The sequence below is a fragment of the Sus scrofa genome, chromosome 7 (assembly GCF_000003025.6).
Source record: "Sus scrofa isolate TJ Tabasco breed Duroc chromosome 7, Sscrofa11.1, whole genome shotgun sequence".
NCBI classification, from domain to species: Eukaryota; Metazoa; Chordata; class Mammalia; order Artiodactyla; family Suidae; genus Sus; species Sus scrofa.
The window spans coordinates 84,878,435-84,905,640 of NC_010449.5; the positions used below are offsets into that span (position 1 = coordinate 84,878,435).

The window sequence follows — 27,206 nt, forward strand, 5'->3', positions numbered from 1 at the left end:
CAAAGTCCATTTGCCTTAGTGATATAGTCTCCTAAAGAAAGGTTATCTTAAGCTAGAAAAGTTTCCTAATTAAGTGCATTTCTCAGAGTTGTTGTTTGTTCACGAAAGGAAATTATCTCCATATTTTTACACTGAGTTCACACTGTGTAATATTGAAAAACTTCTGCCAGGAGAACTTAAGAGTTCAGCTTAAAGTCAATAATTATTTACTAAGTCTTTAGGGAAATTGAGATACATATAGATGAATTCATTCAGCATAAACAGTATTTGGAAACATATGAAAAGCATAAATTTGACTTTTTTCCCATCCTCTGGCTTAAGAGTAATAAGTGACTATTCATTCTACTTGCACACATGCATTTAGATTCTTTTCAATATATATGCCTGTTTAGAATTTTTTCTTCTTGCCAGAAAAAAGAACTAAACCTGAGTTGTTTTTACATGGGATACAGTGAGTTCTATCTTTCTCCAAGGCTGGCTAAATAGGAGTCAGAACTGATTCCAGAAAACAAGCGAGCAATGATTTTTTGAACAGCTGCTGCTGCCCTCTAGAAATAAAGCTGAGATTGCCAGATTAAGTGGTGTCTAACTGCAGCTTTCTTAACAGACCCCTTCAAAAACAGTATAAGCGTTTTATGGAAATTCAGAGGGCATTTTCCCTCTGTCACATGGAACAGGAAAAACAACGTTGCCTTTGCAGAGTATAGTCTACTTTTCCTTTTTTTTTTTTTTTTTTTTTTTTTTTGCTTTTTAGGGCCGCACCCACGGCATCTGGAAGTTCCCAGGCTAGGGGATGAATCACAGCTACAGCTGCCAGCCTGCACCACAGTCACAGCAATGTGGGATCTGAGTTGCATCTGCAACCTACACCACAGCTTAGGGCAATGCCGGATCCTTAACTCACTGAGTGAGGCCAGGAGATCGAACCTACATCCTCATGGATACGAGTTGGATTTGTTTCCGCTGCACCACAACAGGAACCCCCTAGTCTACTTTTGTTAAGAAAGTGGTACATTCGTGTTTAGCAAAGTTCCAAGCTGGCTTTGATCCACTAAAATCAAATGTGGGGAACATGCACTTTTTCAGGATCATGTTGACCCTTCTGCAGATGGTGGCTGCATGCTTCTAGGAGCTGTTCTTTTGTTTGTTTTTTGTTTGTTTGCTTGTTTCAGCGTTGCCAGCAGTATCCGTAAGTTCGGGAGCCAAGGATCAAACCTGCACCACAGCAATAACAACACCAGGTCCTTAAACTGCAGAGTCACCAGGGAACTCCAGAGCTGTTCTTTTTTAAATTTTTTTTATATTACTCAATGAATTTATTACATTTACAGTTGTACAATGATCATCAAAACCAAATTTTTTAACATTTCCATCCCAAGCCCCCAGCATCCCCCAATTCCCCCAACTTCTCTCCTTTGGAAACCATAAGTTCTTCAAAGTCTATGAGTCAGTATCTGTTCTGCAAAGAAGTTCATTGTGTCCTTTTTTCGGATTCCACATGTGATAGCATTTGATGTTGGTATCTCATTGGCTGACTGACTTCACCTAGCATGATAATTTCTTGGTCCATCCATGTTGCTAAAAATGCTGTTATTTCATTCCTTTTAATGGCTGAGTAATATTCCATTGTGCATATGTACCACATCTTCTTGATCCACTCCTTGGTCGATGGACTTTTAGGTTGTTTCCATGTCTTCACTATTGCAAATAGTGCTGCAATGAACATCGGAGTACATGCGTCTTTTCAAGTCATGGTTTTCTCTGGATAGATGCCCAGGAGTGGGACTGATGGATCAAATGGTAGTTCTATGTTTAGTTTTCTGAGGAATCTCCATACTGTTTACCACAGTGGTTGCACCAATTGACAATCCCAGCAACAGTGTACTAGGGTTCCTTTTTCTCCACACCCTCTCCAGCACTTATTGTTTGTAGACTTTTTGATGATGGCCATTTGGGCTGGAGTAAGGTGGTACCTCATCATGGTTTTGATTTGCATTTCTCTAATAATGAGTGAGGTTGAACATCTTTTCTTGTGTTTTTTGGCCATCTATATGTCTTCTTTGGAGAATTGTCTATTTAGATCTTCTGCCCATTTTTACATGGGGTTGTTTGTTTTTTTTTTTTTATATTGAGCTGTAGAAGATGTTTATAAATTTTGGAGATTAATCCCTTGTCAGTCGATTCACTTGGAAAGATTTTCTCCCATTCTGTGGGTTGTCTGTTCGTTTTGTTTAGGGTTTCCTTTGCTGTGCAAAAACCTTGAAGTTTGATTAGGTCCCATTTGTTTATTTTTGTTTTTACTGTCATTACTCTAAGAGGTGGATCTGAGAAGATGTTGCTGTCATTTATGTTGGAGAGTGTTTGGCCTATGTTTTTCTCTAAGAGTTTTATAGTATCTGGTCTTATATCTAGGTCTTTGATCCATTTTGAGTTTATTTTTGTATATGGTGTTAGGAAGTGTTCTAACTTCATTCTTTTACATGTGGCTGTCCAGTTTTCCCAACACCACTTATTGAATGGGCTGTCTTTTCTCTATTGTGTATTCTTACCTCCTTTGTCATAGATTAGTTGACTGTAGGTGCATGGGTTTAATTCTGGGCTTTCTATCCTGTTCCACTGATCTATATGTCTGTCTTTGTGCCAGTACCATGCAGTTTTGATGACTGTAGCTTTGTCGTATAGTCTGAAGTCAGGGAGCCTGATTCTTCCAGCTCCATTTTTTCTTTTTCAGGACGTCTTTGGCTATTCTGGGACTTTTGTGCTTCCAAACAAATTTTAAAATATTTTGTTCAAGTCCTGTGAAAAATGCCCTTGGTAATTTGATAGGGATTGCTCTGCATCTGTAGATTGTCTTGGGCAGTATAGCCATTTTGACAATATTGATTCTTCCAATCCAAGAGCATGGTATGAAAGAGCTCTTCTTTTGTTACCAACCTCAGAATAATTTCCTTCTGGACCATCTAAGGTCCTCACTGTTTCATGTGTTGCCACTCAGGACATCCTGGTCACACTCTTCCTGAACTTAACTCCCAGTGTAACTGACTTCCCTTTCCCAGGGAGCCCACCATGTGCACCAGCCCAAGGGCACCTTGGCCAAGGCCTGCCCATGACTGGCCCCTATAATGTAATTAAGCAAATTTGCCCAAATCCAGTTTCTGAAAGAACTTCAAATGGCCAACCAACAGTGAGATCAAGGTCTAGAAATTATCCATGTTACCAAAACTTGCTCATTTTAACTACTTACAAAGTTTTATCAGACTGGTTTATTTTGACTATCTATAAAGTTTGCATGGAATAAATATTGGGAATTAAGAGAGGTGTGGGGAGTGAGGGCTTCCTAGGGCCTTCAGGTTCTCCCCCTGTACCACGCCCCTCCCCAAACTTCGTCAGCCCCACCCAAACACCCCACTCCAGAGATTCCTACCTTCCCTACTCTCCACCCCCTCTCCACCTCTGCTCACCCTAATAGCCCCTCTTTTTCTGTCCTTAGTTATCCCCCTTCTGGGATCTGCAGCTTAGGCCATGTCATGTCCATTTTCTTCTATAACTTTATTTGTCCTGAGACCAATTAAATATTATTTAAGATGGCACTTTTGCTTTGTTTTCACAGCTGATTAACTAATATGACCTGGAGGCCTTCAAAAGCTGTTTTTTTTTTTTTTTTTTGTCTTTTGTCTTTTTTGTTGTTGTTGTTGTTGTTGCTATTTCTTGGGCCACTCCTGCGGCATATGGAGGTTCCCAGACTAGGGGTTGAATCGGAGCTGTAGCCACCGGCCTACGCCAGAGCCACAGCAACGCGGGATCCGAGCCGCGTCTGCGACCTACACCACAGCTCACGGCAACGCCGGATCGTTAACCCACTGAGCAAGGGCAGGGACCGAACCGCAACCTCATGGTTCCTAGTCGGATTCGTTAACCACTGTGCCACGACGGGAACTCCCAAAAGCTGTTTTTAAAAGTTCTCATCCAATGGCTTTAAACACTTAATTTTATAAACAGATGAACGAAAAGCACTGTCAAATTGTCAATATACCAATGAGTTCAGTAAGTTCGGTAAATGGCCATTTGGTGAATAGATTATTGAACAAACTGGCTTCTGGTGAGTGGTCAACAAGAACAGATGCCTGCACCCCTACTCTTTTTTTTTTTTTTTTTTTTTTTTTTTCTTTTTATGGCTGCACCTGTGGCATATGGAAGTTCCCAGGCTAGGGGTCAAATCAGAGCTGCAGCTGCTGGCCTGCGCCAGAGCCACAGCAACTCGGGATCTGAGCTGCATCTGTGACCTATGCTGCAGCTTGTAGCAATGCTGGATCCTTAACTACTGAGCAAGGCCAGCAATCAAACCCACATCTTCATGGATACTGTGTTTGGTTCTTAACCTGCTGAGCCACATTGGGAACTCTTGATTAGGTGATCACTCTTGATTAGGTGATCAGAAGCACACAGAGTGTAAACTTCTGCTTCGAGGCAGCTAGCATGGCCCCTGTAACACCAAAAAAGGAAGAATCCAGGTAAAAGTTAGAGGACAGCATGACTGCATAGAAAAAAGGAGAGGTGAGGCAGTGGCCAGGATGCAGCAACATAAAGAGACCAGAAAGTGCTGAGGGGACAGAAGGAAACAAGGCAAGAGTAAGCCTGAAAGCAGCTGCCTAGAGTCTCTAAAAAGGGTCAAACCTCCCAGATCTATAAGTCTGTCAGCCCTCAGTTTTCCAGAAATCCATGGGAGGCCTATGCCAAAGTGCACACAATTATTCATACCTTAGAATTCCCCTTTTTATTAATAAAAGGACTTAAAATGTCCCCTGTCCAAGCTATCGTTTAAGTACAAATCTAAGTCTCACGACACGGACACTAGCTTTTATGGAAAAGAGACAACAGGACTGAAGTTTAGTATAACAACATTCACAATGGGTGTGATCTCATTTAATCCTCCAAAATGATAAGAGAGGGTGTTCCCGTCGTGGCTCAGCAGTTGAGGAACCCAACTAGTATCCATGAGGACCGGGTTCAATCCCTGGCCTCGCTCAGTGGGTTAAGGATCCAGCAGTGATGTGAGCTGTGGTGTAGGTCACAGATGTGGCTCGGATCCTGAGCTGCTGTGGCTGTGGTGTAGGCCGGAAGCTCCAATTCGACGCCTAGCCAGGGACCCTCCATATGCTGTGGATACACCCTAAAAAGAAAAACAAAACAAAACAAAAACACTCTTTATGTTGCAGTTTTAAGGCTGAGGACAGTTCAGACCCATTTCACTCTAAAGCCCTCATGTACAGCCATACTTACTTAATACCCAAGTGTGACCCCCAAGATTCAGATATTCCTTTCACCCAGAAGAGGGAGCCTGTCCTGTGCCCTACAATCTGGTAACCTCTTTAACCAAGATGCTGTGGTGACAATGACTCCATGTTCCTTCCAAGGCTATGCCAAAGGTGACACGGTGCCTGCCTTGTGCACTGGACCTTCATGTCAGCAGCCCTGAGATGACACGTGAGAAGTGGGACCATTCTGAGAGCTCTGGGCTGTGGGGAAGCCAGGCCTCGTGGGGAACAGCCCTCCTCTTCCAATCATCCCACCTCAGGTTCCCAACACAGGCATGAACGGGCCTTTGAAGCTTCAGCTGACAGAGTCACCCCCTGTGTTGCAAGTCTTCCCGGCTGAGGCCCCAGAGTATGTTAGCAAAGACAGGCCATCCCCACTGTCCCTCATCCCGTTCCACACTCCAAAATTCACAAACATGTGCTAGTGCTGGGTTGCCAAGAGTGGAGATTCCCTGTTACCTGCTGACAGTCTCCGGAATAACAGCCGTGCTGTGCGCCCCACCTCAACCTCAGCATCTGAGAACATGCGAGGTGTCGGGCATGACAGAACTAAAGGCTCACTGCTGGTGCTGACATCCACATTAAGCCACAGGAAATGTCATAGAGACGTGGAAATACACAGCTACACCCCTGTGGATTTATCCTTGTGTAAAATGTACACACGCCCTCTAGCAGAACATGCCATAGCGACATCACAATCAAAGAAAGTAAAGAGAACCACCTGAAACACAGCACGCATGTCACACATGCTACATCAGGATAAAAACGAATGGATAGGAATTCCCGTTGTGGCTCAGGGGAGACGAGCCCAACTAGTATCCATGAGGATGCTGGGTTGATCCCTGGCCTCACTCAGTGGGTTAAGGATCTGGTGGTGTTGTGAGCTATGGTGTAGGTTGCAGATGCGGCTCGGATCCTGTGCGGCTGTGGCTGTGACATGGGCTACAGAGCCGATTCAACCCCTAGCCAGGGAACTTCCATGTGCCACAGGCGTGGTCCTAAAAAAGAAAAAAAAAAAAAAAGAATGGATAAATCCATCCCTCTTGAAAAACCCCATTCAGCCAATGGAAGACATGTGGGATTCAAGTCAATGACCTCGAGGTGGGTGTAAGGCAATTTGTAACACTGGCCTTAAGAACATAGGACATCACACACAGGACGTGGGAAGCAGGCCAGTTTTGCTCCAAAACTCTTTGTAGCACTGGGGATGGGATCCCAGTGAAGGAACAGGTAGCTGACTATACAAAGCAGGGGAGCATCAAGACCTTCTAATCAACCTCTGGGGATGCAGAGTCTCAAAACAAAGGCCGGCAACAAAAACCTCCAGAGGCAAGGGCTCGGCTGTGGGAATCCACGAAAGACTCCTAGGATAAAAAGGACTGACTGATGCTGGTCTGTATCCTATGGGAAAAGGGGTAAAGAGAAGCAGGTTTCCAAACTCAGCCCCCAGTCCCTGCTGCAGGACCAGGACAGGCTACCAGGGCAGAAGCAAGGCAGGCTTCTGATCAAGTGAGGAAATCCAACTGCTAGGTGAGTTTTAGGATGGGTGCTTGCATCTTTCAAGTTTTGAGTTTGCTCTGGATGAGTATCCTTCTGAAGACGCTGGCCAGGGTATTTTTGTTGCTCCCACACAAGCACGCCGATGATCTTGCGCCATCTGGTGTTCAGAGAAGGTACTCCAATGTGCAGCAAAGCCCCAGTTTTTGGAAAATTAAGTACTGACCATGACCTTTCCAGGCAGTAAAACCTGTGATGTTCCGCTGGCACCCAAACAGAACAACACATCCATCGGAATCAAAGAGAAATCCAAGAAGCAGACCCTCACTGGTAATTAATACCCGATTAAAAAGTGGCCATCAAATCATTAGGGAAAGGAAAATTTAGTCCCAGTTAATTAAAGAGCCATTTGGCAAAATGTAAAACTAAGTTCTGACTATGGGCTAAAAATCAAATAAACTTGAGGCATATCAAAAAGATCAATGAAAAATGGAAAACTGGGTAGAAAAGAGAATAAATATAGGTTAATGTGTATTTCTCTCAGGAGAGAAAAGGCCTTTCAAGGTACAGAAACAAAGGAGGAAACGCTCCACAATAAAATTTTAACACTTGAAAAGATGTTGCAACAAAAACTTCATAAACAAAATTAAAAGGCAATGGCAAATTAGAAAAATATACATGAACACATCGAGAACCAGAAGAATGAGCAACAGTGATGGATGGAACTGACTGTGTTCAAAAGAAAAGCAAATATCGCTTAAGCAAACATATCTTAGGGTCCAAATTTACTAACGGAAACTAAAACAAAACCATGATGATACTTTTTCTCTCTCAAAATTAACAAAGACAATCTACACACAGCGTGGGTGAGAAACAGGAAATAGATCACACATATGCTCCCGGTGGGTGAGCAAAATAGAGGCTTTGCTCAAGAATGAGCTGGCAGTTCTATAAGGAGAATCTTGAGATGTTCAGATCAGGTGACAGAAAACACCCAACCCACTGTGATAAATGACTTGCAAAGAAATACAGTTTGACACACGGATACGGGCACATTCTTGCACAATGATTACTACTCATTCAAATCTGGAATAACAACATAACCTGGAACACTGATTAAACAAGGAAGGTTGTACTATGACATTTATAATTTCTTTTCAAAATTAAACTTTCATAATGTAGACAAAATATATGCAGGGCAAGAAAGGAAGGATAAGTTAGGGGGCTGGGATTAACATATACACACTGCTATATACAAAATAGATAACCAACAAGAACCTATTGTATAGCACAGGGAACTATACTCAATATTTTATGTATATAAAATATTAATATGTAATTACTAAATAATAAATATCAAATGTAATAACCTATAAAAGTAACCTGAAAAGAATATATATGTATAACTGAATCACTGTGCTGTACATCTGAAACTAACATGACATTAGAAACCAACTATATTTCAATAAAAACATAAATATGTGAGGGAAAAACAGCAAATTATCAAGTAATTTGAAGTCAGATCCTATTATGCTTTAGAACAAAATGTTTCCTTCTTTTTTTTTTTTTTTTTAAAGTAAGATCAGGAGTTCCCGTCGTGGCTCAGTGGTTAACGAATCCGACTAGGAACCATGAGGTTGTGAGTTTGATCCCTGCCCTTGCTCAGTGGGTTAAGGATCCGGCGTTGCCGTGAGCTGTGGTGTAGGTCGCAGACGCGGCTCAGATCCCACATTGCTGTGGCTGTGGCGTAGGCCGGCAGCAACAGCTCCAATTGGACCCCTAGCCTGGGAACCTCCATATGCCGTGGGAGCAGCCCTAGAAAAGGCAAAAAGACCAAAAAATAAAAATAAATTAAAAAATAAAGTAAGATCAGTACAATATTTTTAGTAGAAGATTCCAGTGAGTAATGACCTCCTGGGATGACTTCATCCACACCAAGTTTTTCCATGTTGGTCACTATGAAACTTGAGGGGCATTTTCTGAGTTAAATTTAAGATAAGGAAAATAAAACCATCAATCCACAGTAGAGTTCTTATCCAAATAAGGCACCTTTAAAAACGGGTCTCTCATTTCTGCTGTCACACTGACAAAAAAGCAGAAACTAGTCTCAGAAAACAGCCTTAACAATGCCGTTGTCCCAGTGGCAGTGGGCCGGGGTGGGGGCTTACAAAATCTACTATGATTCAACCCGTAGCACAGGAACTTCCATATGCTGCAGATGCGGCCCTAAAAAAAAAAAAAAAAAAAGAAAGAAAAAAAAGAAAAGAGAGGGAGAGAGAGAAGCAAAAGTTATGCACATCGTGGAACAAGTTAAAAAGAAATTGGGAAGAAGGGCCCAAAATAAAACTGGCCGAAATGCCTTTCCCAGAGCAAAAACACAGAAATAAAACCCAAATGAGAATAATTAGAACCAGACACAGCAAGAATTACTAATGGTCACTGTGCACTGCAATGACACCGTCCCCACCACACACACATACCATAAGCACACACCAAGTTAGTCCCCACAACTACTGCTAGAGGGTGTCTGAGCTGATCCGTGACTCTTATCCACTATCCAGTGCCTCCCAACAGTTCACATCCTAGCACACAAAAGGGCATTTTTGTTGAACAGAATGGAGTATACAGAAGAAACTGGTGAGGGCCTGGTCCAAGCCCACAGAGCCACCTGGGGGCAGAGAGGTGAACCCTCACTGTACCCCATTCATAGCACACCTGCTAGGAAGCTACACAGCTGCTCCTCAGTACACAACACAGTGTTTTAGAAACACCCCACCTGTCCCCCAATCACAGCCGCAACACAAGAACATTTCTCTCCAGGTCTAATATAAGAGTATGTTTTCCATTTTAAAGAGAAATATATCATTATAAAAATGGCTCAATCTTTAAAAACAGTCTATTAAACAGCAAGAGGAAAACAGGATGGAAATCAGAGGTACCTGATGTTTGAACATTTTAGTAGCAGTTTAGTAATTTATTAAATCCCTATCACATGGCCAGCTTTTCACTCTAGTGGGAGATCTTTAAAATTTCTGTCTAAACCATTCCTTTCAAATAGGAAAAATGACTTATCTAATATGTCTTGTCCTGTATCTGCAAATGAAGCTGTCGTGCTCTTAAAAACACAGGCCAGTTGTCTACATGGGGTGCGATTAAAGAACCATTTGCTCACTGAATGAATGGGTCATGAATTTTCACTTCCTGAAACACATCAAGAAGACAACCATGAACTCTTCTCAACACTCAGCCCTACAGCCCTAGTGATGTTACAATGAACTGCAATGGACTAGTCTTTCCTTTTGCAGTACCGAAATATGGCCACCAGAGGGCACAAGCAACCTAGTACTACATTCCATAGCAGGATAGTACGTAACTGCTTTCACATCGAAGGAAAATACAGGGTTTTTGTACAAGGGATGTTGTTTTCCAGGAATTAATGTTCCAGGATTTAAGCCTGGAGTGGAGCATTTTTCCCAGGACAAGAGGCCTGCCCATGTCACATGGTGCTCATGAGAGGTCTAGAAAAGAGGGCTGCTAGCATTCACACTGTCCGTTCAAGGACACCGAAATATGTTCTTGGCCACGTCCCCTTACGTGGGAAACTGAGTCAGGGTTCAACGTTCTATATGCATCAACCAAACTATGAAACAGTTGGACTTAAAATGAACTGATGTTATCACATTTCTTCTGCTATACCAATCTCAAAACTGTAGACCCCCACAAAGAATTACTAGACAATGGCCCAGATAAAGAACTTAAAACATGTATGTTTCTGGTTTGGTCAAAAATAATACAGCCTGGAGAATTTCTCAGAAAATAGAATGGGAAGGACATGAGGAATATAAAGAAGCAGAAGGAAGACATTAGGAGGAAGATGCGGCATGGAAAGACAGAGCAAAGGAAAATTAGATGACAGGGAAGGAAGGACAGTGGCACAGGTGACAGGCCACTGGCTGTAACGGGGACAAAGCAGAGACAGGAGTTTTTCTCCTAGAGACATTCTTGGGAAGGTGGGCTTAAGGCAATGCCTGGGCATTTTATAGCAATCAAGTGAGGCTCATTCCTAGACAGACCACTGTAGCAAGCCAAGTTTTCCAGCAAAAAGAAAAGATGAGGCTGCTTAGTTAGCAAGGAGCTTCCCCAGTAGGGGGTTGAGTCTAGTCAAGGTAAAGGACCACATGCCGGGAAGAGGCCATCTTCTAATGCGGCCACACTTTGACAGCAACTCCTCAAAACCTCTCAGTGTTCCATGACACTATGCTTATCTCCATGGTGACGCATGGATGGACAGGCACCTTCACGACAGCGATGTGAATTATTATGCAATCTTCACTCATAACTCCAGTTCTTTTTAACGACCTCCAGGTTTTGCTGGATTTACTCCATGAACACATGCATGTGTGCACACACACGCCTATCTATATGTTCCGTAGGAGGATAGACAAGCTGACAGCTTAAGACCCTAGGATGCTCTGGGTGGGATACTAGGGGACGGGCAGTGACTACATAACACCGCCTTCCTGACACCATTGCTAAACCTGTGCATTGCTCAGAAGCCATAGGCCCCTCCTAACTCTCAAAGAACAATTAGCAACTTCCTAATATAACAAACTTCCTCAAAATTCCCAGAAAAATCTCAAAATCCCACCTGGACAGTCTCCCTAACAAACCAGCCCTAGGTTTGAGCCAGAGCAGTGAGAGATTCAGATAAAATGTGGACAGCACTCCTGTCAACAGGAAGTCCTTTGTCTAGCACTTGCAGATTGGCAGCAGAACTGGGGGGAGGGGCTAATTGGGGGGTGCTACTTCTGAAAGACGCTCCCTGCCTTGTTTCCAGATGGGCCAGATGACATTTTTAGTCCTCAATCACAAACCCAGTAAGCACCTCTGAAATCCCCCCCTTTTGTTTTGTTTTTTGCTTTTTAGGGCCACACCTTCAGCGTATGGAGATTCCCAGGTTAGAGATTAAATTGGAGCTATAGCTGCCAGCCTACACCACAGCCACAGCAACTCGGGAGCTGAGCTGTGTCTGTGACCTACACCACAGCTCACAGCAACGCCAGACCCTTAACCCACTGAGCAAGGCCAGGGATCGAACCTACATCCTTATGGATGCTAGTCAGATGTGTTAACTGCTGAGCCTCAATGGGAACTCCTGAAGCCCCTTCTTGAGGTATGTTAGAAACATCTTTTCTTGAGAGAGATATGATAACTTTTCACTTTACTGACAAGCAAAAAAATATAGGGAAAAATGACTTTTTAGTACACAATCTCTCTAGATTTTTCTGCATTATTTTATGTCACATTACTGAGATGCTTTCTACACACTTCATTGGAAAACATGAGCTTATAACTTGATCACTTTATCATTAGATTATATGTCCTTTATTTTAAATAAAGTTTATTTGCTCTGCTACTCTAAAAAGCAGTTTCCCCAAGAGTAAATTTAAATCATATCATAATACTACAGACCGAAGTCAGCAAACTTTTGAGGATAGGTCAAATCTAGCCTAGTGCCTGTTTTTATAAATAAAGTGGTACTGGGTTATGGTCACATCACACTAGTTTCTATATTACCTATAGCTGTCTGGTCACTATGCCAGCAGAGTAGCTGTCACCAAGTTTATGGACCTGTGATCCATAAATCCGAAACTATTTATTTTGGGCACTGTACGGAAGAGGTTTGCAAACCCATGTTCTATACAGAATGTTACATAAACAGCAATGATTACATAACAATCCAAAGGAAACACTGAACTCTTCCCTCAGCTGAGAATGAGTCACCAAAAATGCTTTCTTTTTCTCCCTCTCTCTAAAAATTCACCAACAGTGATGGCACAGCGGGGTTAAATATCCTGGAGCAGGTCCTCTGCAGCCAAGGGTGGAACACATTTCAACAACACTTTGAAGGCATCCTGTCATTACAAATCAGTATTTGATCAATTTAACTAGAGAATTCAATACATATAAAATAAAACACAAATCAACTAGAGAATTATTAACTAGAGAATTCAATACATATAAAATAAAACATAAATCAAATCCTAAGGGCCAAGGATCCAAGGGCCCCGGATGGGAGCCTGACATGGAACTCAGGGATCAGCTCACCACTGGGAGTCAGGGTCCGGGCCACGTTCTTTACCATTGCTCATTAATTACTATAACACTATCATTTCTCGATTGTTTTCTCTATATATGATACTCAGCTATATATGCTTTCCTTTTTTAACTTTTTTTAAATTGAAATATAGCTGATTTACAATGATTCAGGTGTACAGCAAAGTGATTCAGTTACACTTCTATATACAGATATCTTCTTTTTCAGATTCTTTTCCATGACAGGTTATTACAAGATATTAAGCATAGGCAATCCCGTCATGGCTCAGTGGTAACAAACTCGACCACTATCCGTGAGGACGCAGGTTCGATCCCTGGCCCCACTCAGTGAAATAAGGATCCGGCATTGCTGTGAGCTATGGTGTAGGTCACAGATGCAGCTCAGATCCCGCATTGCTGTGGCTGTGGTGTAGGCCCATGGCTGTAGCTCCGATTCGACCCTTAGCCCAGAACTTCCATATGCTGGGGTGCAGCCCTAAAAAGACAAAAATATATACATATATATTAAGTATAGTTCCCTGTACTATAGAGTAGATCCTTGTTCATCTGTTTTATATATAGCAGAGTATATCTGCTAATCCCAAATTCCTACTCTTTTTTTTTTTTAATTCTTAGAACTACATTATAGAGCAAGTTACATCATGCCCATTTTACAGTAGATTAATTACATTACAGAGAGAGTAAGTTGCCAAAGGAAATTCAAAGCCAAGAAGTAGATTGTAAGGCCCCAAATCTGTCCCACAGAGCCACCTGCTCTGAGTCCTGCCTCAGCCACGCCTCCCAGTGTGTCCCTGGCCAAGTCCCTTAGCCTCTGTACTTCAATCTCCTAAATGAAGACTTCTGTTAAATCGGTTGAAGCCGGTGGTTTGCAAGATATTCTAAAGTTGTCTTTTTCTGGACTTTAACCACCAGGTTCCCGTCGAGTACCCGTGTGATGCTTGTCCCAGGGACAGGACTGGAACCTCGCTTGCAGAGTCAAGGAGTGAATGAAGGAACTCCATTCCTCCTGGGAGGACAGTTTCGCTTTTGCAACTGTCATTAGCACCCCTTTTCTTTAAGTCCAGCACTTAAGTTGGATTTCTGTAATGAAGGACTAAAATGTATGAGGTGTTCTCTGTATAAACCACCACTACGGCACAGAAGGGCCTACGAAAGTGAATAAAATGGTCACTCAGCTAATACGGTACTAATATGGACAGGGCGGATCAGCCATGTATCCAGTTTAAGGGCATGGTTTTTGGAGGTAAAATGTTCAGAGGATTGAGAGGAGAGGGAGCATGTGTCTGTGAAAAACCTAAAAGATAAGACAGAAATGCCATGTGCACAGATCTGAAGGACACTGAGTATTGAAACAATCAGCTATCGATCTTATAGCCAGAGAATCATAGAGCATGTTATGCAGAATAAATATTGTAAATTCATAGATAAGTCACAAATCCTTTTATACTCAGTATTCTGGCACATCACACAGTTCTCTGCACCTAATTATGTTAATTAGCTGAATATCAAATTATGTTCGGAGACTGCAAATTAAGTAAAGCTTGAGAACAAATGCATAAAGAGGTCCAGCCCCAGAAAAAGAGAGTGCTATGTCTCACAGAGAATTGAAACTCTCCCAACTAGGAGAAGCACATGTGTCTTCTCATGTGCCATCACCCACTGCCCAGAGCAGCCATCCTTGGAGGGTGGTTCCTGGACCAGCGGCATCATGAACAGCTGGGAACATGTCAGAAATGCAAGTTCTGGGGCCCCACCCCAGACCTACTGAATCAGAAACTCTGGGGGTGGGTAATGTGTGTTTTCATAAGCCCTCCAGGCGGCACTGATGTGCACTCACATTTGAGAACTACTGGCCCAAAGGACTGGGTTGGATAAACTTCTGAGGTTGGGTTGGGCTCCACAAAAAAGTATCGCCATATTGATCAGTCATGTCAGTCCCAGGCCAAGAAGACATGAGGGGGGCACAGGTGTCAATAAGTATGAACCCTGCAGAAATCATCAGTGGGCACCAAACCTGCCCTGATCACCACCCTAATACTCGTGAAAACCAAGCAGAAATGAACAATCACAGTCAGGAAGGCACATCACACCCCAAAGGATAGAAAAAGAAACCTGCTGGGAGGGGATTGTTTTCTTAATAGATAATGATGCATCTTCCCAATAAATAAAAGGAACGGGAACAATTACTACTGGTTATAAAAGATATAGGTGCTACAGGGAACTATATTCAATATCAACTATATTCAATTAAATTCAATATATTTACAGTGATAAACTGCAATGGAAAAGAAGACAAAAAAGAATATATATGGATGCATAATGTATAACTCAATCACTTTGCTCTACAGTAATTAACAAAACATTGTAAATCATATATATTTTTCATATTATCTTCATCATGCTCTATCCCAAGCAACTGGATATAGTTCCCTGTGCTATACAGCAGGACCGCATTGCTTATCCATTCTAAATGAAATATGAGAAAAAGGACGCATATATATACATACACACATATACACACACACACATATATATATGACTGGGTCACTTTGCTGTACAGCAGAAATTGACAGAACACTGTAAATCAACCATGCTTTAAAAAAATTTTAAAAACAAGTATAGTAAATCAACTATACTTTGATAGAATAACTTTTTAAAAAGATATACGGGTGCTACAACAGTTTATGACCTACACTCCTTATTAGGTTTTTATCCTTAAATTATATTAGCTTTACACGAGATAAAGCCAAATTGTCATATGATGTTTATTTAACTCTGAGGAAATTATGCAGATAGAAATGATAATGATGGGATGAGAGCACAGACTACAATCTCTCCTTTGGCTCAAAGAAGCAAAGCAGCAAAGTGTGGAGGAGATACACACAAATCTTCTTGTTTCAGTCACTTTCTGATGGAGGCAATGGCTCCTTCCTCAGCAGCTACGCTGACCGACCATCTATCTACCTGGAACCTGCTATCAATGTTATCAATGTGATATATCAAGCCTGGTGTGGCCAGATCACTCACATCAATAAGGAATAAATAACCAGGAAAAATGGAAAACTAGAAAAGAGTCAGCTGGCCCTGGAAGAGGTCCAAGGCCTGGGCACATCCCTCAAGTTACATCCCACTAGAGCTTTGCAAAAATTTAAAACTGGACATGTATTTTCAGGGTTTAGAGCACTTTCTTTCCAGTAAAGTTAAATGAGTTCTTTAAGAAGACATTTCTCATTTCCAGCAAAACTGTCCCAAATTGAGCTCTATAAGGATCATCATTTGGCAGAAGCATGCCCTGGATGTTGCAGGTTCCAAGCAAAAGTCAGGATATTTGTGGGCAGCAACCTTACTCTGGCTTATGATTGTGTCCCTCAGATGGGATTTCAGGGACGAAATGGTATCTTGCTCCAAATCATTCAAAATAACCATAAGAGAGCTCTCTGTTAAAAGGCAGACATTTATCATGATAGTAAACAATGACAGAACACAAGAAGTTGTACAACTGATAGATAAGAAAGTAGAACTTTGATAGAAAACACAATTTACCAACAAGTAGAAACTGAGATTTGTTCACTATTTTGAAATCCAGAGAAATTACAAAAAGACAGAAAGAAAGAGGGAGAGAGTAATTTCACTTAAAAAAAAAAAGTGGTCAGGCGTTCCGTCGTGGCTCAGAGGTAATGAACCCAACTAGTACCATGAGGATGCGGGTTTGATCCCTGGCCTTGCTCAATGGGTTAAAGATCTGGTGTTGTCATAAGTTGTGGTGTAAGGTTGCAGATCAGCTTGGGTCTGGCAGTGCTGTGGCTGTGGTGTAGGCCATCAGCTACAGCTCCCATTTGATCCCTAGCTTGGGAACTTCCATACGCCATGGGTGTAGGCCTAAAAAAGGCAAAAAAACAAAAAACAAACATTGGTCATACAAAGCCCGCAAAGATGGAAGTCAGTGAGATCAGACTGGTAGAAGAACCCACAGTCCCAAATAAGAGCAAGGGAGAAGCACAGCAGAAAAGGTTTTTAGGAGCAGAGGTAGAGCAAGAGAACAGGAGTGGGGTATGGCAGGTGAACGTGGGATGCTCCATGTAGATGCTCCAAGCATGGATGCAGTAGATACAGGAAGCAGAAGATAACCAGAGCAAGAATCAGGGTGACTGGTTGGCATAGCATCAAGTCACATATGAAAGAAGCATAAGCTGTTCTAAAAATGAAGGGGAAAAAAAAAGACAAAAGATGAGCAGAATAACACAATGGTAATAACAGCTGATAAGAAAATGAGTGAGCTAGAAGCCCAAGCTGAGGAATTCTACCTGGAAAGAAAAGCAATGGCCAGAATGAGGAAGACAAGGTAAAAGACCAAGAAGACAGGTGAAATGGTCTAAGAGACTCTTTCCTGGTTGTTCTACAACAGAGTAGCGAGAACCAGCAGGAGAAACTAGCAAAGACCTGGAAAAAGACATAAAGTGCTTTAGATGAAAAAGGTCCCACCTACTAAACAAAATAAATTTTAAGTACAACCAAGGAAAAATAAATATGTTTACCTACAATGAAAGGCAGAACCTCTGAAGGACAAATGAGACCATACAGTAATGGATAAACAACAGATGGGGGAGCAAATGAATGAATGAATGAAAGCTGAAAATTTTCAAGAAGGACAAAAAGTGAGAAGGAAAATGGAACTGAAAACTGGGCAAAGGATACAGATAGACATACACAGAAGAGGAACTACAAACAGCCATGTTCATCATCATCATAGTCCATGAGGTACCACTTAAGACATGTGGACACCTGACCTCAGAGACTGCCCAAAAGTAAGAGCGATAAAAGTAAATATTCAATGGCGACAAAGTAGGGAACATGTAGCCACGGTCGAGGAGAGGACATACTTTGTACATACAGTAGAGGGGGCCGTTTGCCAGTATTTCTTAAGTTTGAAAATCTGCATCTTCTGGATCTTGTTATTGCATTTCTAGTTTCCGTCCTTAGCTGCTAACAATGGTTAACTTTGATTCAGTGGTAGAAACCCGACATAGTTTTTAAGTTTTTTAACTCTTTTTTTTTGGGGGAGGGGGCTTTTTTTAGGGCCACACCCATGGCATTCGGGGTTACTAGGCTAGTAGTAGTCCAATCAGAGCTGTAGCCTCTGGCCTATGCCACAGCCACAGCAATGCAGGATCTGAGCCGTGTCTGCAACCTACACCACAGCTCACGGCAACACCAGATCTTTAACCCACTGAGCAAGACCAGGGATCGAACCTGCATCCTCAGGAATGCTAGCTGGATTCCTTAACCGCTGAGCCATGACAAGAACTCCTTAAGACTTTTATATAAGTCACTATCTTCCATCTTCCTAATTTCCAAATAGGCTATAAGGTAGGTTCATAGTACTGAACTCATTTTACAGACAACAATCTAAATCACAGAGGGGTCAAGAACATTTCTTAAATCAAATAGCAATAAATGGAGAAAATAAGATTTGCACCCAGGCAGTCTGGCTCCACTGTCTTCTCTTAAACATAGGCTATTTTTATCTATAAAATATTCTTATCTGTGCACGGAGCCATATACACAGGGTGTTCATCACAGCATCATATATATGGCTGAGAAAGCAAAAAAAATAATATTGCAGAGTAATGATATTAAAATATAATTTTAATTAAGAAATGCGTGTGTGGGAGTTCCTGTTGTGGCGCAGCAGAAACGAATCCGACTAGGGACCATGAGGTTGTGGGTTAGATCCCTGGTTCCACTCAGTGAGTTAAGGATCCAAATTTGCCGTGAGTTATGATGTAGATCACAGATGCGGCTCGGATCCCGCATTGCTGTGGCATAGGCTGGCAGCTGTAGCTCCAAATTGACCCCTAGCCTGGGAACCTTCATATGCCTTGGGTGTGGCCCTAAAAAGCAAAAAACAAAACAAAAAAAAAAAACAATGAAATGTGTGTGTGAACGCACAGAAATAAGTAGCAAAGATTAAAAAATCAATTACATGCAAATAACAGATGTTATCCAGAGGGAGGGGAATCCAGTGGGATTTCAGGGCAGGAAAGACGGTAGTTCAGATAGCATTTCCACCTACGTGTACATTTGATAACTTAGACTAAGGATATATTCACATATTTCTCATGCATAAGTAAACTAGGATCAAGGAAACTTATTTTTTAAGTTTTACTGAAGTATAGTTAAGGAAACACTTTCTTTCTTTTTTTTTTTTAGGGCCACACCTGCAGCAGCCTACACCATAGCCACAGCAACATGGGATCCAAGCCGTGTCTGTGACCTACACCACAGCTCATAGCAATGCTGGATCCTTAACCCACTGAGTGAGGCCAGGGATCGAACCTCACATCCTCACAGATACTAGTCAGGTTTGTTACTGCTGAGCCATGGCAGGAACTCCAAGGAAACATTTTCTTTAGTAGCTGCTGCATGCTAGCCATGCACTTAACAGTAATCTTATTTCCTTCTACATTAACTTGTTATGATTATTAATATTTGATTATTATTACTTTAATAATAGAAAAGGATGGTAAGATTCAAGATGTTTAAATAATTTACTGCAAACACCTCGACACCTGGGAAAGCTCAGATGCAAGCCCCAGGCTACCACGGACCAGTTGGAGATGGAAAAAGTTGACTGACCAGGTTGACATGAGGGTTGAGAGAAAGCAGCATGCAGGCTACCAAGAGCACAGTGGCACCAGGGCTCACTTACCGCAGCGATCCCGGATGACCAGGTTCCGGCCTTCCTTCAAGTGTATGGTGAGGAGGTAGGCAAAGGGGCTGGGCAGGTGACTCAAGCCATCACCGGCTTCCCTGAGAGTCTGCACAGATGGAGAAGAAGTGAAGTCAACTGTCTTGGAAAAAGATGATCCCTGTTAAAGACAAACCTTCAAGGGTCATCCCCCAACCCCACCCATGTCGATGACATGGCTACATGGTTCTGTTAGCCCATTCTTGTCCTCCTCCCCAGTGGGATTCTACCAGAATCCATGAAATGATCTTTACAATATCAACTTCCAAGGAGACAAGATAAGCTGCCTGCCGACATCTGAAATCCCTTTAGACTCGCCCATGTCCTACTCCTGCCCCATAGTTCCCTGTAGAACCCAGAGAGGCCTGAGCATGCAAAAGTGCAGTAGTGGGGCTAGCTCCCAGGAACCTGCATCCTCCCCCCTGGGTGCTGTGTGATGTCTCCCCTTTTTCTCCCCTCACCCCACTGAACCCCTCAATTCTGATGCAACTTCTCCACATGCAATAGAAACATTTCAGTTCAGGACTCTTTAGCAGGTGCCTCCCCTGGGGCCACAGGCAACCCGTTTCCTCTCTGCCCCGTGCTCTCCAGCTTATCACCTAGTTTTCTTTCATTTCCTGGCCCCCATTATGGTGTTTCCCACACTTGACCTCACAGCCTCACCACCCCCCACAAGATTACTTCCCTCTCTAGGAAGGCATCAACTCCTACCGGCCATAACATCCAATTCAAATCGACTTTTAAATATTTATTCAACGGATCCCATTAAAGTTTTGAAAAGTGCAAAATTATCTCTCTTGAAAAAGAGAGTACAGATAAAATGATTTATTGTTCACTTATTTGACTTTCAATTAATTGATCTTGTGGCTAAGTCTCTCCCCACAGCCTTCTTTTGAAAGTTTCGAGCTCCACATTTCAAAGCACTTCAGAATGGCTTTGTCTCCGGTACCATCTCACTCAGTTTCATGGCTCTGTATTTTTAGAAGACTCTTATCCCACTCCGCCAAATCAATAGACACTGAATTCATCTTTTCCAGCTATAATTTGCGAGGCCCCTCTCTGTGGGTGGATACAGTTCAGTATCCTTTAGAAAGAAAGGAGATAAAAAAAAAAACACAAGTCCAAATATTTGATAGGAAATATTTACAGTATTTACTGTAGTGTTTGTCTGTTTTGAAGGATTGTCACTCACAGATTGCTCTTCAAAATGCTGAGATGTCAGAGAAGCATTCAGATCAGTGCTTCCACAGAGCTTCTGTAAAGAAGAAGAAAAATTAATAAGAACCCTGCTTTAAAGAAGCAAAAGGATACCAACCCATAAGGATATCCTTTATCAGGTCTTTTCCTTTGAGGCTGCCATTTGCATACTCAGTTTCAGATGTGAGAACCACCTTCCAATGTGTGAGGCAACTCTTGGCAGTAAAAGGTTGACTCATTGGAGTCCATCTGGCTGCAGCCTCTGCTATCTCAATCACTGATCAAAGTGTGGATGAGGCCCATTCTGTTCTCCCACTGGGCTGCTAAGGCATCTCTAGTTCATCCAAGTCCTTAGCATGCCAGCAGCTTTGTCCCAGTGAGGAGGTAGAAGCAGCAGAGTTATCCTGCCAGGCCCCTCCATGGGGACCTGGCCCCCAGCCATTAAGGAGAAAGGGGCAGATCAGGTCCTGGAGCCCCAAGCTTAGCATTCAGGTAGGATACCTTTCAAATGTGATCAGAAAGACTTTCCTCCAACCCTAACCTCATGGGTCTAGCAACTGTCCAAGAACCAACCAAAAAGTAGGAAATGCAAATTCCCAACAAATGATCTCAGATGGGAGGTGTCTATGTCTCCTACGCTGAATATACCTCAGACACCCAGGAAATGATGCCATGGGCCAATGACGTGAGCATGGTTCAGCAGGTCGTATGGGATGCAGTAGACACCTGCACTGTATCAGGTTTTATATGCACAAATCCAGAGGTGCTCCAAGAGTCTTATGAAGGTTCTGTGAAGATGGTGGCCAGCATGGAAAGGCTCAGGGGAAGGGAAATGAACACGTGTCTTCCAGCATTTGGAGTATGTTCCTGTTTGCCCAACACATTAGCCAGGGCTGGTTTCCTGTGGGAAGACGTGATGTTTCTCCATCCCAAAAAAAGGGCTGAGTAACTCTGAAGTTATGAGTAAATTCAGACACAGGCAGCAGGCCTGAAGAGATTGCTTAGCTGACCATGAAGCACTGGGGGTGCCAGCAGCCCTGTGGTCATTGGTCCTTCCCACCCACAGCAACAATCAGGGATTATCTGGCAAATTCAAAGATCCTGCCTGCATGCAAGGCAGGCTGCCTTCCAAGACTCTGATTCTCTCTCTCTCTCAATGGAGCTCAGGCAGCAATGGAACCTGGGTTCCAGAGCCAGGGGGCATTTCTCCCAGGCCCTAAGAGGGATGATGAAAGACTACCAACAAGCAGGGGCTTCCTGCTCCCACCTCCTCTGCACACAGTGACATCAAGAAATACTGTAGCAAGGCAGAAACGAGCCCTGATCGCAAGTCAGTGTGGAGCCTGGTGCACTCTCACTGGGGAGCACAGAGGCCCTAGGTTTGCATCTGTGCTTCTCACACCACATCTGACTCTATCTCCAGTCCCAGGTCTAATGTCCCTTGACTGTGAATACATTTCACTCCATCCATATTATTCATACAGAAGCGAGGGTGGTTTTGGACACTTGGACATGTCTCTGAGCACTTTCCCAGCACTCAGCCACCGGAGTCCCCCTGGCTCTGGAAGGACCACCACTGCCTGGCTGAGCAAAGGGCCCTCACTCTCAGTGTGGCTTGACCTGGCAGCAGACAAGAAAGGAGGCAACTGGCCTCTGCTGCTCACCTCCTCGTCTGCTTCTCAGTCGGTGCCTCCTACTTGTGTTATGCATAAAAGGACACCCTGGTGAAGTGGCAAGGGACAGCCTGATACTTTATGACGGCAATCAAAGATTTCTCTTCATGCCTCTCACACAATTACACTCCTCACGATTATTTCCTGGAGGCTCAGCAATTCCTCTTTGGGCTATTTACAAAACCAAAAATAGCCGAACCAGGCTTCCACGTGCACAACCAACAGGGAACATCTGCTGTCTGGTCCTCTGAAGCTAGATACCCTCTGTTAGTGTCTCATTTTATGAAATGAATCAATGATCCACTTAATCAATCCTGTTTGAAGGTAGTTCCACAACACTACCAGTGCTGGGACCGGAACTTCTGTTTAAAGCATGTACTTATTAACCCAGGAACATGGTGGTCCAGTTTCTTTCATTTTCTAAGAGAAGAATGGATGGGTTTAAAAAGCATCAGCCCTCGGACCCGCACATACACTCCCCAAGTCCGCCTCCCGGGTGCTTAATGATGACATTCGTTAAGTGGCAAAATGAGCCCACGTCACCCCCATCATTTACACGCTATCAAAAAGGAACACGGAGCTTTTATTCAAATACGCGATAAGTCTTCCACTTAGAACAACATGGAAATTAAATGTGAAGAATGACATTAATTCAACATTATGGCTGGTTTTACTCACAGAAAAGTCACAGAACTTAAAGTTATGGTTCCCACAGCCCCCGTAACTGTCACACATCATATATACACACCAAGGAAGGAAAGTGATCACCATAAAGACGACCGGAAAGGCTCCATGAGCACAGGAGGACCGAGTTACAGCCGCTGGGGGACACATAACTTTGAATATTCCCCTGCACTCTGCATGGAGCTAAAGGTGTTATTCACTGAGCAGAAGCTGCATTTTTGTTACCTTCTTTGTAACCCTGGTAACAACATCCATGAGTTTTTCATTTGAAAAAGTACAATTAGTAGTTTTCTCATCAGAAATCCCTGGTATCTGCTATCCTATGACTCTTTTCGTGTTCTCGACAAACACATTCAAGCACTCTAATTTTCCTTTTTCACTTTACTTTTAAAAAATTAACACACAGGAAAATTGAAGTTTTACATGTGTGTCCAGGGCTATCACTTTTTAACATATGTACATATTTGTATAACTACCACCACCATTAGGACGCAGAATCAGAACTGTTCCCCAAAAAAACCTCTGCCTGCTACCCCACTGTGTTCAACTCATTCCCTCACCCCTAAGCCATGGCAGTCACTGACCTGTCCTCATCCTATGGTTTGATGTTTTTCCAGAATATTGTATAAAGGGAATCACACAGCATGCAAATTTTTGACAATGGCTGACATCTTTCATTTGGCACAGTGCCTCTAAAATCCATTCAGTTGGCTCCGGAATAAACAGTTCTCTTTTTTTAGATGGCTGAATAGTATTCCAACATTATGAGTGTACATTGTTTGTTTATCCATTAAGCACTGGCTTTAACCATTTTAAACAAATGTTTCCAAGGACATACTCAGGAAAAGACAAATAATTTTGAATACCATCAATGCTGAAGTCTTTCTATGACAAAACTCTCTAATTATATACAAACATCCCACATAAATCCAGCACTAACATCTTGGCATGAGGCTAGGCACCTGCCATACAACTCTCACTATTACCTTTCAGATAAGTGGTGTGTGTGTGTGTGTGTGTGTGTGTGGTGTGGTGTGTGATGACAGCAAATGTACATTGATATTTCCATTTTATCTTACTAAGGTAAAGTTTATGGGAAGGTAATACATAATTTGCATTCTCTTCAGATGAGAATTCTCAATCTGCAAGACTGCACATTTCTTAAAATGCGGAACTATTAGAAAGAATGGGTCAATTTTTTTTTCAAAAAAGAATTATTTCCTCTAGTTACCAAGAATCTTAAGAACAAGACACTGATGTGAAAAAACATTTTCTCTTATGTACACTAAATGTGATCTTGTACAAATATTACCTCCCACATGGCTAGCTGAAGGATCTTACCATGAAGAATACACAGGAAGTCAAATAAAAAGCAATGTAAACAACTCTTGGCTGTTTAAACTTCAGAGGCAGGAGACATAAACCCAAACCAGGGAAGCTAAATAAGAGTAAAATGCTGGCTGGGAAGATCACTGGGATGGTCTTTGAGAAATGCTCTGTTCAAGTCACAAGTACAGCAAACAATATACGTAATACACATTTATTTAATTATCTAACCCACACCTATTATTCAAAACATGGGAGTTTCTGCTGTGGCGCAATGGAATCGGCAGCATCTCTGCAGCCCTGGGATGCAGGTTCAATCCCTGGCCTGGCACAGTGGGTTAAAGGATCCAGTGTTGCTGCAGCTGTTATACCTGAAGCTTGGATCTAATCCCTGGCCTGGGAACTCTGTACACCATGGGTTAGCCAAAAAGAAAAAAAAAAAAAAAAGAATATGGATATTTAGAATCGAAGTAGTCACAAACACAAATGGGGCAAAGGAAGTAGCAAAAAGAGCAAAGGGGATCCAGTGGCTTAGACAGACCATTAAATGATGTTGGAATACAGTGACAGAATCAAAGCAACCCACATGGCAAAAAGAGGTTAAAATTAGAACCCCTGTTCAGAAAAATCCAGGTCTACCCAGTGGCTGAGTCTACTCATATTCAATTTTTACACATCTTTTTAGGAGGTTATTGATCATACATACCATCAAGGTATACACACTTATTCTTCCCCACTCCAAGACTGTTCTCTTAAAGTGATTACCCTGGAACACTACCTAATATACAAAATATGTCAGATGTGTAAGTGTGTGCACATGTGTCTATGTATGTTCACTACCTACACCAGCAAATTAAAGCCCACTGCTTGTTTTTATAGATAAAGTTTAAACTCTGAAACACAGCCCCATCTATTCCTTCATATACTATGTATGTATAAATTTATATATCATTATGGCTAATTTCATGCTACAACACCAGGGTCGAGTAGTTGCAACAGAAAGAGATCTGTGGCTCACAAAGTTGGACTTATTTATCACCTGGCCCTTTACAGAAAAAGTCTGTCAATGTTGGTATAATAAATACCATATTCAGAAATAGTTGCCCATAACCTTCCATAATTTTTTTCAAGATTGTTAACAGTGGATACTTTAAAAGAATGCTGGTCCCCCATTTACTTTGCTGACCACTTTATAACTGACAAATACACACTCTTATTATAAGAAGTTCCATTATTAAAGTCTTATAAGAAGGGCTTGCATTCGTGATTTACAATTTACCAATTTACAAATAGAGGGCCAGAGCTAAGGGGCTAAGTGGTGGCCAAAGAAAAGCAGGAGAGAAAGTCTCTCACCTGAGTCCTGGTTACCCGCCCTTCACTGTACCACATCTGTACTCCGAACCAGAAGAATCCAAAGTCAGAACACCTCACCTGACCTCAAGGCATGCAGCTCTGCACAGTCGCAGACAAAGCTCTGGAGTCACAAAGACCTGGATTTGAATCCCCCTTCCCAGCTTTGTGTCCTTGAAAAATTTACTTAAAGTTCATGACCAGGGGCATATCTCTAAAAAGGGATAAGAAAGACATGAACCTTATAGGTTGTGAGGAGAAAGATGCATTCATTCCAAGGCATCTACTGAGTATTTTCTCCGGGCCAGACACTGTACAAGGCTCTTTGCATAAAGAGGGAGCCAAACAGATGTGGTCCAATGAGAGGATATTTACACCACATTTAGCAGAGTTACTCACACATAACCTCTCAGAGTGTTATTAGGTTGGCGGTGCTGTTCTATTATTTGTATTATTATGAAGACACTGGCTGTGCTTGGGAAGACTGTAGAAAACAATTCAGTGAAGGTGGTCAGCAAGCCAAGTCCCTGCCTTAATCCTGAGCACACCTTCCCGCCGACACTGGTATCATGACAGATACACAACCAAGGTGTATTTCGAGATGGTCCCGTCTTCCTCCCCCTCCACACAACTCATCAACCTGTGCCCACTTCCTCCATAGTTCCAATCTGAGAAAACCCTACTTAACTGCTATCCCCAGTGTCTACAGCAGGAATAGCAAACACTTTTTTTTTAAGTTTCATTTTATTTTTTTTCTTTTTACTTTACGACCGCACCTGAGGCATATGGAAGTTCCCAGGCTAGGGGTCGAATCAGAGCTGCAGCTGCTGGCCTACACCACAGCCACTGAGCTGCATCTACAACCAGATCCTGAGCCCACTGAGTGAGGCCAGGGATCAGACCTGCATCCTCATGGATACTAGTCAGGTTCTTAACCCCTGAGCCACCACAGGAACTCCTATATGCTACTGATGCATGCTGCCCTGGCAGTGAGCAACACAGCGCCGATCCCACGGGGTTCCTTTGCATCTACTCATCCAGTGCCCTAGGTGTTGTTATGGTAGCAGTGTTGCCAGGCAGGATGGCAAAGCCCACATGATACGGCCTCAGAGGTAACTCTGACGCCTCCTCCATCCTTTTAGTCACGCAGCTTCCTTGCTCTTCCTGAAACACGGCAGACACACCCCCACCTCTGGGAATGTGTGTGCTGGCTGTTCTTTCCCTGAGAAATCTTTTTTCTCCAGACATGCACACAACTTGCTTCCTCGTCTTCTCTAGGTCTTTGTGCAAATGTTATCT

The 27,206-nt window shown here is 42.6% G+C and overlaps 1 protein-coding gene across 14 annotated transcripts in view; it reads right to left on the bottom strand.

Annotated features, from left to right (window-relative positions):
• Positions 1-27,206, bottom strand: part of MCTP2 (multiple C2 and transmembrane domain containing 2) — a 236,938-nt gene that overhangs the window by 152,681 nt on the left and 57,051 nt on the right. For 9 of the 14 annotated variants that reach the window (XM_021099357.1, XM_021099361.1, XM_021099364.1 and 6 more), the window contains 2 exons: positions 20,825-20,932; positions 19,639-19,747 (listed from right to left, as the gene is read on the bottom strand). In XM_021099357.1, the coding sequence (XP_020955016.1) occupies positions 19,639-19,747; positions 20,825-20,932 (217 nt within the window). The remainder of the gene's footprint in view (positions 1-19,638; positions 19,748-20,824; positions 20,933-27,206) is intronic. The other 5 variants (XM_021099363.1, XM_021099360.1, XM_021099358.1 and 2 more) reach the window with 2 other exon arrangements.